A 15,187-nucleotide genomic window follows, 5' to 3' on the forward strand; every position below is an offset into this window, starting at 1 on the left:
CCTCTTCCATTGCGGAGCACAGGCTCCGGACGCGCAGGCTCAGCGGCCATGGCTCACGGGCCTACCCGCTCCGCGGCATGTGGGATCTTCCCGGACCGGGGCGCGAACCCGTGTCCCCTGCATCGGCAGGCGGACTCTCAACCACTGCGCCACCAGGGAAGCCCCAATACTAGGTTATTTTGTTGCTCAAATTTTCTATCTTTGGCCATGGGGAGCTTTTTTAGGTTGGCACCAGTGTCCCTTTGCCATGCCCCATCCTTTTATTTTTTTAAGTGCTTTCTTACTTTCTGGCACTACAAAATACTACAGGGTCATCTTGTAACTTCCCTGACCCAACCCTTGAATCAGCCTTTTCTCCAAGAAGCCCTGGTTCCTTTTATTGGAGAATGGTATTAAAAACCAAGATCTGGGTGTAACTGTGCTCATTGCTATTGGGGTGTCACTGCTTCTAGGTCCTCCTCAGCAGAGAGAGCTGGGAAATATATGTACGTATTCTAACCCACGTATACACACATATTATCATTATGTCTGTATCTACCCATATATATTAAACTAAACATAAGATCATATTAGTCTCCTCTCTAATCTAGTGCCACAGGGTTCGTTCTAGCCTTCCCCCTTGCTTATTTGTAATTTATTTCTCTGACAGTGAGAAACCTGGTTCCCATTATCTATTATACCATTTATTATTCTTTTCAACACTAGTGTAGCTAATAAACTACTTTCAGAATTGTCAGCCTCTGTGAGAAACAAATTTATAAGCAGAGTACAGTATTTATGTACAGTTTTCTCTTTAGCCTTATAGTCTCCAGACAAAATATTGTTTTCCAAAGTCACTTAGATCAGCTTTTCCCCCCACCCCCTTTAGCAAGGATGTATCATACACTAGTAATATAGTAAATTCATTTGTCACAGTCTGCATGCCATCTTGGGATGGAAGGGAGACTCCTCACTGTGTATCCTTTTGCACCTTTTGGATGTTGCACCATGTGAGTGTATTACTTATTTTTGAAAATGCAATTTCAACAGCACAATGGTAATTCACATAGATCTAACAGAATCATCTTGGGATAAATTTTCAAAGGAGAAACAAAGAGCAAAGGTTAGCCATCTTCCTAAGCGTTTGATTAACGTAGAGGGGTTTTAGCTCAATAAGGTGTGGCAATCAGGGAATTACTTTCACAGCCTGTTCTGGGTCCCCAACCCACCTACTTCTAAATGCAAGACCTAATTAGTCAGCTCTCGACAACACCAGACTTTGGCTAGGTGAAAAACAGGCTTGAGAAAACTCCTAAACTTCCAGTCCCCCTTAAGTCTGTGGTCTCTGAACAATAGCTGTGAACTGAGCTGAGGCGCAATCTGGTACTAGAGTAAGAAGTCCGATCTGACTGAGGAAGGGAGTGCTCTAGTTGGGATTCATAGCTCGTGACTGGCACCAATTTAGACATCAGGCACTCTTAGCCTTACTCGTGCCAGGATGTGGAAGGCCCAGTGCTGCCCCTGCTCCTGAGAAAGAGCCAAAGGGAAAAATGCGCAAGCTGTGCGGTGGGGGAAGGGGCAGCAGCTAGACTAAAAGGACAAACCAAGGCACTATCAGTTGTTCTACACCCAATTCCTTAACGTCAGTACTGAAGAGAGATACCCATTTCTGGGTTACAAAGTTGCACCATTTGGGAGGGTGGAAAAGGGTACTTTTCTGGAACCTCCTGGACAGAACCCAGGAAACTCTGCTGAAAAACCCATCTAAAAAATAATTTCAGTAGCGGCCACAAGGGTGTTAGCACATAGGAAGCCATAGGGGACTGATAACTGTTACTGAACTGAACCATCCTTCTTCAGCAACACCATCAAAGTCCTCTGTGTATGCTGGGCTAGGGACTCTCTTTGGAAGTACCTCAAGTGCTGTTAAGACAAAGTACCTGACTATTAGGCCTCACTCAGTCACCTCTAATTTTTTCATTAAAAAAAAAAATTGAGGTATAATTTACATACAGTGGAATGCACAGTGAACATATAATTTGATTAGTTTTAACAAAAGTATACCCAGAGTAACCAACACCCCAATCAAGATATAGAATATTTCTACCACCAGAGAAAGTTTCCCTCACACTCTCTACTAGTCAATCTCACTGATATAGGCTGCCTCAAATTTTATAAATGAAAAAGAGTTCTTCAGCATTCAGTATACATCATTATGAAACTGGCTGTTTTACAATTACAAAGAAACATCCATTTGCATGTGATTTCTTGAATCCCAGTATATGGGTGAATTCTCCTGGCAAAGCCCTTTAGTCTTCATACTTTCACAAAGAATCCATCTTGAATTAATGCAGCACAAACATAAAAGTGAAGTACAAAAGTCATACAAAATTAGGAAAAAATGAAGAAATAATAAAGCTATTGCAACAGTAAATAAGAGTAAGGAAAATGGCAAATAAGGTGGCAAAGAACTAGAATCAGTATTTTTTTTTTTTTTTTTTTTTTTTTTAAGCGGTACGCGGGCCTCTCACTGTTGTGGCCTCTCCTGTTGCGGAGCACAGGCTCCGGACGCGCAGGCTCAGCGGCCATGGCTCACGGGCCCAGCCGCTCCGCGGCATGTGGGATCTTCCCGGACCGGGGCACGAAGCCGTGTCCCCTGCATCGGCAGGCGGACTCTCAACCACTGTGCCACCAGGGAAGCCCTAGAATCAGTATTTTGAAGATGTTTTCACAAAGGTAACTAAATCTAACATCTTATTCTAGTTCTGTTGAGCCTATCTTAGAACGTCTTTCAAATTTTCATCTTTTCCTTTTCATCCCTTATAACCAGACTATACAGGGACAGCTGTCAAAATAGCCTTCAACTTTTTAGTGTAATGAAAAGGTTCTGTAATTTTTAGATAGTGGTGGTAGTTGTAGAACATTGTGAATATACTAAAAGCCACTTATTTGTACACTTAAAATGGTTACAGTGGTGAATTTTATCTCAATTAAAAAAAAAAAGCCTTCTGATCCATCCCTAATCTATCTAAAATGCACAATTACTTCCCTGCTCACCAATCTCCCTTTGCCCCTCATTGCCTAAGACCTGACTCCTTGGCTTGATGTCATTCACGATTTAGCCCTCAATCCCCTCCAGCCTCACCTTTGATCATAACTCCTATCATTCAGTCACATGAAATCTCAACATGTCAAGATCTTACATATCCTTAAGCCTGGAAACACATTCCCTTGGTTTGGAATGCCTCTTTCCTGCCCTTGTCAGTCTGAGGAACTTCAACTCCTCAAGACCCAGCTCAAATGGCAACTCTTCCGTGAAGTCTTCCTTGATTCCCAAAACAGAATTACTCCCTCTTACACGTTCCTTGAATCATTCTTTAAAAAAATTGTCATGTACGTTTGGTTTCATTTATCTATTCAACATTTATTGAATACCTATTATAAATCAATTACTGTGTTAGGACTGGAGAGAGAAATATAGACAGGGAGCTTTTAAGGAGCCCAGTCTGTTGGGGCAGAAAGACACTTAAAACAATCAAAGAACAACAAGTTCAGTGTTACCACAGTGATATAAACAGAGCCTGGGGTAACATAGGAAAGGAGTAAAATTCTTGGGTGTATGGGACCGTCCATCACTAACTTTAAGTGATTAGTTCTCTTAACAATAAAAGTTCTTCCAAATGAAAAATACCTGGAAGTACTGTTAATTATGCACTTGGACTCTAGGGATGAAAGAAGCTAATAAAAAGTTAATTTTCCTAGGGGTAGTCTCACTGGCATAAGAAAAATAAATGTAAGTTCCTTTCCCTATATAGGTTGGCTAAGTTTTTCCAATGTGTCCAAGATCTGTTCTCTAAAAATGGACCTACTAGCACCTGCTAAATACCCACTCTTTCCTCAGCAGGGCACCAGTCCGTGTGGGGCACTGAGGAGTCGTCAAAGGAGTATTTATATGAGCACTGACATAGAATGCACAATCAGACCTCTGTCTGATGGAGTTGCAGCCTCTTGAGAATCTGGAGTAGCAGCCAAGGGGGAAGGGGAGAGGGGGGAGGATGTGAAGGAACAGGAGAGAGAAAATTCCCAATCAGGACTCAGTTCCAATCAAGCTCTCAAAATGCCCTTTCTGCTGAGAATGCCACAGACATTTCTCAGAACTATATTTTACTTTTCTTTAACAGTTTTCTGGTTTCAAGAATAGTGGTCTCCTCGTGGAATTACAAATGTAGGAAAATACAATAAAGACTGAAATGAAGGCAAATCCAAATAACCAAGAGGAAGAAAATTTATATCCATCACCTATAAATCCAACATGTTCAAAATCAGCTCCCTTCCCAATTTTTGGATATAGTACTTTTCTTTTGCTCATCTTCAGGCTCAAAAGCTTGAGGTCATCTTAGAGTCCTCCCTCTCCTCCAAGCCCTATAACTAATTAGCCCTCAAATTCCAGATTCTTCCTTCAGCATCTTTTATTCCATTCATTTATACCACCTACTTATGCTAGTCTCCAGGAGACTATGGTGGTAGAAACAGGCAGGTAGGATGCAGAGATGTGTACAGAAGTAGCTACTAAACAGTCTGCAAATAAGTATGAGTGGTTGAGAAATAAGTACCCCAGAGATTCTGAACTGTGAGATGATGTCTGGCTGGAGTAATCAGGAGACACTTGGGGGCAGGCAGTGAGCACTCAAACTGGGCCTTTAATCCCAGGCCTAACTTTAATTAGATGGAGCCAGTGGAGGGATCTGGGAAGCAAAGCAATCAGGGGAACAGCAAATCAACTGGCTGCCTGGAACTAAAGATCCAGGAGGGGAGTGGTAGCCATTGAATGCCTGGCTGAGCAGCCTTTAACTCTTAGGCTGCCAGGTCATTTCTCTTCCATCATTTGCACCTTTACATCTGACACCTACTCTCATCAGGAACCCAGGTGCAAAACAAAGTTGGTGGTAGCTGCCTTTGTGATCACAGGACGTTCCTTCTGCAGTTACAATTTGTAGGAGAGGCTGCGGCTATGAGTGGCTGAATAGAAAGCTGGTCCCTTCAGCACTAACGAAGCTTGATTTAGGCTGGAGGATTAGAAAGCACATCTTATTCTTTCTGGGGATGCTTTAAAACTCTGTCAGCCTTCAACAACCCTAACTAAGGCTGTGATCTAAGATTGAGAATACCGATTTAATCCTTCTCAAATTCATCTTCACTATATGACTCCCTTGCTCAAGGATCTACATTGATCCCAATTACCTACAATAGGTCACTTAAATCCCTCTGTTTAGAATCCAAGGTTAGGCATCATCCAACCCCACCAAACCTTTTCAACCTTATCTGTTATTACCCCTCTGTTAGTTATCTGTTATTACCAACCTCCTTTCCTAATCAGGAGAGCTAAATTACAACAGGGCTAGTGTTACAGTCTTAGCTGAGCTAAATTTAAACTAGACAACAGTTTAGGCCACTTTTTTTTCAAAAAATATAAATTCTACAAAAATATTTATACGAACTTGGCGGTCTTTATTCATGCTGACTTCTCAAGTGTGTTCTGAATTTGAAGAACCCTAAATTACTGTGTTCATAATGTATAACTGTGAAAAAAGTTACAAATAACACTTTTTATAGTAATGTTCTTTATCTTGATAGTGGGTAGGTATAAGCATTTTTCAAAATCAGTGAATGTATGCTGAAGATTTGTACACTTCATTGAATACAAATTTTACACCAAAATTTGTATTAAACTATAAACAAACCCTAGTCAATGATATACATACCAAAGCAGTTAGAGGGAAGTGTACTGCTATCTGCAATTTAAATGACAGATAGATACATGATAAAGCAAATTATATTAAAATGTTAATGGTAGAATCTAGGTCGTGGGTGTATGTGTGTTTTTCTTATGAAAAAATTACTTAGACTTTGCTGTATGTTTGAAAATTTTCATAATAAAACATGGGGAAAAATGACATTGATAATACACTGTAGTTGTTAATCATAAGCACTGACGACACACTATACTGCACAAAGCTGTAAGAAGTTAACTTAGTGGAAAGGCTACATCAGGCATTTATTTGCTCCTTGATGCTTCCATGTCACCCTGCACATACCTCTTACAGCCCTTTTCATGGTGTACTATCCGTTTGCATGGCAGTCTCTCCCACCATATTATAAGTCCCTGGCAGGCACACATCTAGCGTAATTTGTATTTATATCCCTATTACTTTGCATCGTGTTTCAAGAATAATGTGTTCAATAATGGTGGAAGGATTAAATTAAATTGAAATATTGCTAAGGATCAAAGTATTATACTTCTGGCAGATTCACATTATTCATTTCTCACATATTCTAATAGTGAATATGTTCAATTTTCAAGAGAAATGTATCCTTTACTTCTCCCCAAACACGCAAAATTTCCAAAAATAGAGACAAAAAGCATCTGTGCTGACAAGATTATTTTGTATTCTATTACTTAAACACAAGGTCTGAAGGCCTCCTAACATTCAACAACTTTTTAGATTTTTTTTCTAAAAGAGTGAAAAGTCTCAGAATTCCAATGAAATCTGTAATTTGTTTTATTCAAATCTTAGATAAGCTGTCAGAACTAAGAGATCCCTAAACTGATCGAAAGCAGGAAAGTGGAGTTCTGGGGAAAAGATAAAAACAAACTCCACGTTAAAAAGTCACAAAGCAAATTAATCAAGAACTTTACCAAGAAACGGAGGGAAAGCCTTAAGGAAGATACGCAGAACTTCTCAAACTCCCCCTAGACTGCTTTCTCTCCTCCTCTCTCCAACTACAGCCAGTCAGATATCCGGCCGCCCGGCCACTCCCAGCATGCCACGCGACTGGAGCTGATGCCGCTGAAGATGCTTCTTGTCACGTCAACTTCCTAGAAACAACGTGCTTTTGCGGCGTGAGCCCGTGATTCTGAACTGCAGGAACTGGGTCCGAGTCCCAGCTCCCCCACTGGCCTGATCTGAGAGTCTCTTGCCCTCGCTGGGCCTGTTTCCTCATCTGTGAAATGGTAATTAATCTCCTAACCCCGGCCGGCGCACAGGATGGCTATAAACCGAGACAAGAGGCGTAAGGGCGCTTTAAGGAAGACTGCAAGCGACTCGCAATTTGTTATGGCTCTTAAGCACGCGGTGCTCACAACCAGACCCGGACTAATCTCTCAAAGTCACCGCTGTCCCTCACTCCCTTCCCTCCCGGCGCCTGTGCTGAGGCCGCTCCCTCCTGGAGGCCCCAAAGCGGAAGCCGTGCGGCGCCGTCGGCCGTACCTGCAGCCACTTGGTCAGCGGGGCCCTCCTGCTGACCCATGACGAAGTCTTGCACGAGGCCCCACAGGGCGCCCGTAGGCGCCACCGCCTCCAGAGCGGCGGCGGCGGCCATGACGCGAACTGGAAACCGTGGGAGGGGAAGTGGGAGGTGGCACGGGACGGGCCTCTCCGCGCACGCGCCTCCTGAGCCAATTGCGTGGCGAAAGATGAGGGGGCGGGGCTCTCTCTGGATTACGTGCCTGCCGGCTCCAGGCCCGGCAGTTCCAGGGAGGGATGGGACGGTCCCTCCCCAAGGGGCGGGGCCTGGAGTCGGGGCGGTGGCTCAGGAAGGGAGGGCGGCTGATGGGCACGCAGCCGGGGGCCTTTGAGGGCGAATAATTCCCAGCCCAGCTCCCTGGGAGACGGGCGGTGGGGCGGGCACCTGGCTGGGTGGGGCCGAGGGGCGGTACGCACCCTGGGGGAAGCCAATGAGAAAAAAAGGCCGGCCCAAGGGGGCGGTGTCGTCGGTCACATGCGCACCTGGGGGGGCGGTGCCGCCGGCGCGGGCACCGAGAGCGGATGGCAGGGAGCGGGGCCGGGCTGGGGCGGGGTTAGGCAGGTGAGTGACAGGCTCCGGGGGGCCGGCCCCAGCTGGGAGCCCCGAGCGAACCGGGAGTAGCTGCGGCGGTGCCCGCCCCCTCTCTCCGCCCCTCCAGCGGAGCTGGTCTCCGGCCGGGCACCGTCGCGGGCCCCCCTGGCCCGGCCACCTGGGACTGTGCTGGGTAGTCGGCCACCTCCCTCTCTCCCCTCGCCCGCAAAGTTTGTGGCGAAGCCGGTGCAGGGGTAGAGCACGCCCCCGGGGGAGATTGGGGAGCACCGGATGCCGGGCGGCAGGAGCCGTTGACCCGGGACGCCGCCGTCCGGGGCAGGAGCGCGGAGCAGCCGACCACCCCGCCGCCTCCGGTGCATGGGGCCCGGCTGAGGAGCCAGCATGGGCAACTGCGTGGGGAGACAGCGCCGGGAGAGGCCGACCGCCCCAGGACACCCCCGCAAGCGAGCAGGTAACGACAGGGAAGGGAGCAGGGTCGTCGGCGCCCCGCCAGTTGTCCTCCTTCTTGCCCGAGACTTGGGCTTCCCGAGCGACCTCCCACGGCTCCTGGCGCCTGGGTTTCCCCGATGGCTGCTCCGGAGCCAGACGGGGTCCGCCTGTCCAGCCCCGCGGGCCGGGGGAGCCGAGTTGGGGCAACCGCGAGCGCTGACCCGGCTGCGAGCCCAACTCGCTCCAACTGGGAAGCTCCGGGTGGGGGTGGGGGCGGGGGCAGGAAATGTTTGCAGACCGCAGCTGGGCCGGCGGCGGGGAGGAGAGCCCCGGGCGGGGGCGCCGCTGGCCCGTCAGCGGTGCCGGGGTCGGACGCCCGCCCGTCGGGGCACGGCGCGGGCGGCCAGACGTCCCCAGAACTCGGAGCGAGCGAAACGAGAACAGTCGCTCCTTCCAAAGACTGTGTCATTATCGGGCTGCAGATCGTGTCTGCTGGAATCCGACTTGCAAAAGCAGCGCAGGACTCTGGGAAAGAAATCTTTATTTTTCCCGCAGGGCTTTTTAGAGCCTCCCGGTCGTCTGAGAGTCTAGGAAAGGTGGGGTGCGGGGTGGGAATCGCACTCGGGTTGTTGGGATCCTTCCCAGCCTTGGGAATGGGATCTGCTCCCTGGTGATCCGCGAGGGCCGGCAGCTCCTTCTCACTTTCTGGGTACACTCCTCCTATCCTGGCGCTTCGCCTGGGTAAGAGGTCTGGCGGTCGTTTCCCCGGGTCTTGTACTCACTTCACTTCCTTCTCTGAGGGTGTTGCGAGGGCCTTCTGAGAATGATAAAATCGCAGACTTTAGAGCTGAAAGAGACCTTCGAAACTTGTCTAGAGTCCAGATAGACCTACCTCCTCTTGTCTATGAAAAGCCCAGCTCCAGAGAGGTTGAGCAGCTTGTCCCCAGCCACACAGCTAGTCAGTAGTACAGCTGGGGCTAGAATGCAGTCTCCTGTTCCACTCAATTGCCACATATCCCTTTATGTAAGAGGAGCCACAGGCAGAGTTGTTAATGAAGTAGAAACTCTAGTTGGAGTTTCCTGTCTCCTTTGACACCGAAGGTTTGTGTTGCTTGAGTTCCGGAAACTGGGACGGAAGATGAGGGGAAACATGGGGGAAGCAGGGAAGGATGTCTGTGTGGTGGACAGGATGACTTGTGCAAGAAGCAACATGTGTTTATAGGGAGGACGATGTAAAATTTAGCGTTGAAGTCCTCTTGTCTGAGGGCAACCCTGGCCATTCTTCTGACTGAGGAAAGTTGATTCTCAAATCCAAAGGCTTTCTTTCTTTCATTCATTCACTTATTCAACAAATACTTATTATTTATGTGCTCAGCCCACATAGTTGATTTGTAGCATTTTTTATTGTTGACAACCCTCTCCCATTTGAAACTCCAACACCTCCCCCAACTTTTCCCTCCTTGGCATTGTTTTTTTCTCTGATCACTCCCGCCCGCCATCACCTCCTAGTGTGGGACGCCCATGGTTCAGTCTGACATTCCGTTTGTTTCTCTCATCATGCTCCCTCCCAGAGGAATCTTACTCAGCCCCCCAACTCGTCCATTGGGAAGACCCCTATGCTGTATCTTCAACTATTGTCTCTCCAACCCCAGACTCATATATCTAAATGCCCACTAGACACAGATGTAGTTAACCTTAGGTTCAACAGTTCTAAAACCAGCTCTGCATCTCTCCTCCTCAACTAGCTTCCCTTTACTCTTCCATTCTTCCAGCTGCCTAAATTTATACTTTGAAGAATTCTCTCTGCTGTCTTTGTCTCCGTGTCCTGGAGGAGTCATTCTCTGGGCCCTGCTGGTTCTTCCTTCAGCAGGTCTTACAAACCTGCCCTTTGTCACCTCAAGGCCAACTCATCTCCCAGACTGAAGTTAGTTCCCCACCAAAGGCAAATACATCTTCAGTTATTCATCCAGTGCGTGCACATGGTAGTGTCCCAGAAGGCATTTGTTAAATTAACCTGTTCTGAATCCTGTAAGTTCTATGTTCAGAAATCTTTCTGCTCCTCCCACTCCTACAAGAACTTTAACTTTCAAGGCTGTTCAAATCTGGTCCAGTCCTACCTTTTAAGGCGTGATTTCTTTCTCTTCTTTGACATTAATGTCACCTGTGTTTGCTCATGCCCTTTCCCCCTTCTTATCAAGAGCCTTTCTTCTCTTCAAGGTCCACCTCAAATCCCTTATCTTTCTGGAAGCACCTTGCCTGACAAGTCCCCCCCACCCCCCAGCAAACATGATTGCTCTTTCTGAGAACTCCTGCAGTCCCATTATACCACTTACTTAACAATTATCTACTCCACATTATTAGTCATTTCTTTGATGTTACAGTCATATCAGCAACTGCACTGCAAGCCTTGAAGACCTTGTGTGTGTGTGTGTGTGTGTTTGTGTGTGTGTGTCTGTCTCTCTGTCTCACTCATTCATATAGTCATACACACACACACGCACACACTAGGCGCTTATGACAATGACTTGTACAGAGGAAGGACTCAATATTTGTTGATTTTAGAAGGCTTACACGGGAATTCCCTGGCAGTCCAGTGATTAGGACTTGGCTCTTTCCCTGCCATGGCCTGGGTTCAGTCCCTGTTGGGGAACTAAGATTCCACAAGCCATGTGGCGCAGCCAAAAAAAAAAAAAATTAAAAATAAATTAAATAAATAAATAAAATTTTCACCTAAATGTTTTACTGAGGTATATATCTGCATTTTAAAAAAAATCTGTTAATGTATCTTTATTTCACTTCTGTGGGTCCTACTATGAATAGCTTTATTCATACAGTCCAAAGCCAAGGGGAACTCTGGAGGATGACAAGTTTGGTATAAGGGATGGACTCTCTCTTTTTTTTTCCTTTTAAGTAATTTATTTATATATTTATTTTTGGCTGTGTTGGGTCTTCGTGGCTGCACGCGGGCTTTCTCTGGTTGCATCGAGTGGGGACTACTCTTCGTTGCAGTGCACAGGCTTCTCATTGCGGTGGCTTCTCTTGTTGCGGAGCACAGGCTCTAGGCACACGGGCTTCAGTAGTTGCAGCACACAGGCTCAGTAGTTGTGTCTCATGGGCTCTAGAGCGCAGGCTTAGTATTTGTGGCGCTCGGGCTTAGTTGCTCCACGACATGTGGGATCTTCCTGGACCAGGGCCCGAACCCATGTCCCCTGCATTGGTAGACGGATTCTTAACTACTGCGCCACCAGGGAAGCCCGGGACGGACTCTTTCTTAACTTCACAGCATGCACCTGGCATTCCTGTGACATCTGCAGTTTACCCTTTGACAAGGACATAGTTTCATGTTGTAAGACTAATGCCTAAAACTCCCCCTGCCTCCCACCATAACTCTTATCTTTCCTTCACCACTGCCGTAGTGGGAAGAAACCCTCAACAGAGAGCTAAAACCTGACTTCTAGGTCTAGGCCTGCAGCTGGGTAACCCTGGGCAAGTCATTAACCCTCTCTGGGTCACACTTGCAATATCTCAGAAAGGGAGGGGGCTATACCAGATCATTAGAGCTGTTTTTACCATCTTCACAAAGGCAGCTGTTCTACACTGGAAAGTTAATGAACTGAAATCTTACGCATTCTTATGTCACTCTTTGGCCTTTGTTCTGTCTTCCTAGTCACTTGATGGGTGAAGCAGAGACACAAGGCCTACCGGTCAGGGAGTCTTCCAAGAGCTAGAAGGATTAGGCGGTACTCTCATCTCATCAAGATTTGTGGTTGTCACTCTTTTTTTTTAACCTATTACTCTTAATACATTCTCAGTAGGTCTGAGTTCTCCCCTTCAGGTGCTGGGTGGTCTTTGCATGCTCCAGAGAATACGTGGGGAATTACTCCTTTGGGGGGCTCCCACCAACCCATGCATATACCCTGGATAGATCTGATATCTCTGCCCATGAAGTGGGTGAGGCAGCCCCTCCCAGGCCCATCCCGGGGAGAAATAGAGGTGGTAGAACAGGCAGGTGTCTTGCCCAGTTCCACCCTTTGAGAATGTGGCAGGGCTGAAACCCAGCTATCTGTGATGTGCCAAGCATATCCACTTACGTTCTGGAATCTCAAGCTCGGGGTGGACAGACCCAGGGCCCTGTTTTGGGCTGGCTGGGCTTGGCTCTGTGGTTGCAAGAGAGCCTACTTCTCATTGTGTGGGCTGCTGTGGCTATTCTTGAGGGAGTAATTGGGCAACTTCTCCATTTGCTCAGTAAATATTTACTGAGTGCCAGGCACGTTGCTGGCTGTGAACAGACAGAGGGTCCTTAGCCACATGGAGCTTATAGTTTTGGGGGGCGCAGACAGTAAATATACAAAGTGTGTGTGATCATACATAGAAATCCGGTATGATAATACATACAATTTTGTATTATTACGTATGCTGGTGACTCCCACATGTATAATTTCAGCCCAGTTTCTCCAACTCCAGCCTTGTATATTTTGCTGCCTGCTCAACACACCTAATGTCTAAAAGGCTTCTCAGTTTAACATTTCCAAAACAGAAAGATGGCCCACCCCACCCCCTGTCCTCCCAAAGTCAGCCAACGGTGATTTCATCCTTCCAGTTGCTCAGGCCCCCAAACCTCTAATATCATCCCTGACTCCTCCCTTTTAATCCCACCTCCACTTAATCAATAGATCCTGTTGTCTTTGCCTTACATGTATCCAGAACCTGACTCTCACCATCTTCACCACTTTCACCCTGGTTTAAGCTACCACTGGCCTTTTAACTGACCTTCCTGCTTCCTCCCTTGTCTCCCGACAGACTATTTTCATCACAGCAGCCAGAGAGATGCTGTAAACTGTAAGTCAGACTTTGTTACTCCTTTGCTCCCCGTCTCATTCAGAGTCCTTGTGTTGGCCTACAAGACACGATAGGATTTTCAACACCTTGCCTTTCCTCAGCCATCTCTTGTTCTTCATCCCCTGTTCCACCCCCTAAAATCTGAATGGGTCCCTCTCTCTCCTCCTCCAAGGCTCCTCCCTTCTTGTCAGTCAAGGCCTCCCAGGCCATCTTTTTTTTTTTTTTTTTTTTTTTGCGGTACGCGGGCCTCTCACTGTTGTGGCCTCTCCCGTTGTGGAGCACAGGCTCCGGACGCGCAGGCTCAGCGGCCATGGCTCACGGGCCCAGCCGCTCTGCGGCACGTGGGATCTTCCCGGACCGGGGCACGAACCCGTGTCCCCTGCATCGGCAGGCGGACTCTCAACCACTGCGCCACCAGGCCATCCTTTTTAAAACTGATCCCCTTCCTTCCACTACCTGCTCTCAGCATTATCTACCACCTTTTCCCTATTTTATTTTTCTCCCTGGCACTCACCACCGCCTGACATTGGCTATCTCCCCTACTATGTGTGACCTGAGATTTTTATTTTTTCGTTCCATGGCACCTAGAGCAGCACCTGGCATGTAGTAGGTGCATAATAAATATTTGTGGATGAAGCTAGTGTGTAGAACAGAGTGGGTACAGTCTGTAGAAGAGCAGGAATGAGCAGGCCTGATTGCTGTCTCATCTTAGGTGGGTGGATGTATCCTAATGGACGGATTTAACTGCAACCTCAAAGTGGTGTTCTGTTCCTGGGACTGGCTTCTCTCTCACCCCAGGCCTGGGTAAGGTCTCAAATACCTGGGATGTAATTTCCTGTGGTTTGGGAGCCTCTTGCTAGGAGTTGCTGGGGCTGAACAGGAGGACAGAGTGAAGCCCCTTACTAGGGTCCCAACCAAGCAGTTAGCACTTTCTTGTTATTTTACGTGTGCAACTATGTAAGAGTGGACCCTTCTCCCAGGCACACATGGTATTTGTGGTCATTAACTCAAGAGGTGGGTGTGGGGTGGTCTGATAGAGTGTGAGGCAGGAAGGCGGGTGACGTGGACTCCAGGCCTCTCTACCCATTGAATTGACTTGCTGGGGAATTTTTAGAATCATAGAATTTTAGAGCTGAAAAGGAACTTAAAGATTTCTTTAACCTCTTTTTCTTTTCCAGCTATTAAAAAGAGAATAAAGGTATGTCTACTCCCTGCCAAGTTCACAGAAATATGGTGCAAACTATATAAAAACTGCATAAGCTCCTTTAAGTTTTGAGTATGCTAAGGTCAAGAAATTGTGGTCAAGGTTGAGCATATTCAAAAGGGAGGGGGTGTGGTCTCTTTGCCACTTTCTTGAATGGTGATCTTGGGCAAGTCATTTGTTTGCTCAGTTAATCATCTCTTAAAAAAAAAAAAAGATGATATTTCCAGTTTACTTCAGAGAGATGTTGTGGGGATAAAATAAACTAACATTGTTTTTAAAATCACTTTCATGGCTTAATGGTCTGCTCAGATATGAGGTCCTAATCCAGAGTGTGATCTGCCATTGATGGGAAATAAGGCCTTGGTTCTCTGCTCCTTCCTAGTTGTGTGTGCAACTTTAGACAGGCCTCTTGATCTCTTTGAGCCTCAGTTTCCCCATTTGTACAATGGGATGACTGCTGCCCTGCTCACCTCCCAGAGAGATTGTAAGAATCAAGTGCGATCCTGGATGAAAGGAGACTTTGTGAACTTATGAAGTTCCCATTATTCAAAGGTAGAGGATTTTTACACACAAAAACCATAGCCAGTGATTTTCCCCAGATCATTGAAGCTTACTCTTTTTTAAAGAGCAAAACTATAAAAGAAATGTTTAAAAACTATTTTTGGATGGGAATCTTTCTGAAACGGATGATATGCTTCCCAGCAAAGTATACTGAGCACCCCCTCTTTGCAACTTGGGGGTGTTGAGTTTGGACCTGTATGTACAAAGCCCTGCTTGGTGGAGATGGGGACCACAAAAGCCTCTTTCTCTCAAAAGCCTTTATCTCTGAAAGAAGGTGAGGGTGAACTTGTGGCAGGTGGAAGGTAAATTGCTGAGGAA

At 46.8% G+C, this 15,187-nt stretch overlaps 2 protein-coding genes across 2 annotated transcripts in view; one reads left to right on the plus strand and one right to left on the minus strand.

Annotated features, from left to right (window-relative positions):
• The window catches only part of MMS19 (MMS19 homolog, cytosolic iron-sulfur assembly component), a 32,349-nt gene extending 24,972 nt beyond the window's left edge, over positions 1 to 7,377 (minus strand). The window contains exon 1 of the mRNA XM_082674323.1: positions 7,248 to 7,377. Within this exon, the coding sequence (XP_082530449.1) occupies positions 7,248 to 7,359 (112 nt within the window). The 5' untranslated portion in view covers positions 7,360 to 7,377. The remainder of the gene's footprint in view (positions 1 to 7,247) is intronic.
• A 565-nt stretch (positions 7,378 to 7,942) lies between these two features.
• UBTD1 (ubiquitin domain containing 1) overlaps positions 7,943 to 15,187 on the plus strand; it is a 52,050-nt gene continuing 44,805 nt past the window's right edge. Inside the window, exon 1 of the mRNA XM_082673709.1 lies at positions 7,943 to 8,287. Coding sequence (XP_082529835.1) covers positions 8,218 to 8,287 — 70 coding nt within the window. The 5' untranslated portion in view covers positions 7,943 to 8,217. The remainder of the gene's footprint in view (positions 8,288 to 15,187) is intronic.

Source organism: Grampus griseus (genome assembly GCF_964374135.1).
Source record: "Grampus griseus genome assembly, chromosome: 16".
Taxonomy (NCBI): Eukaryota; Metazoa; Chordata; class Mammalia; order Artiodactyla; family Delphinidae; genus Grampus; species Grampus griseus.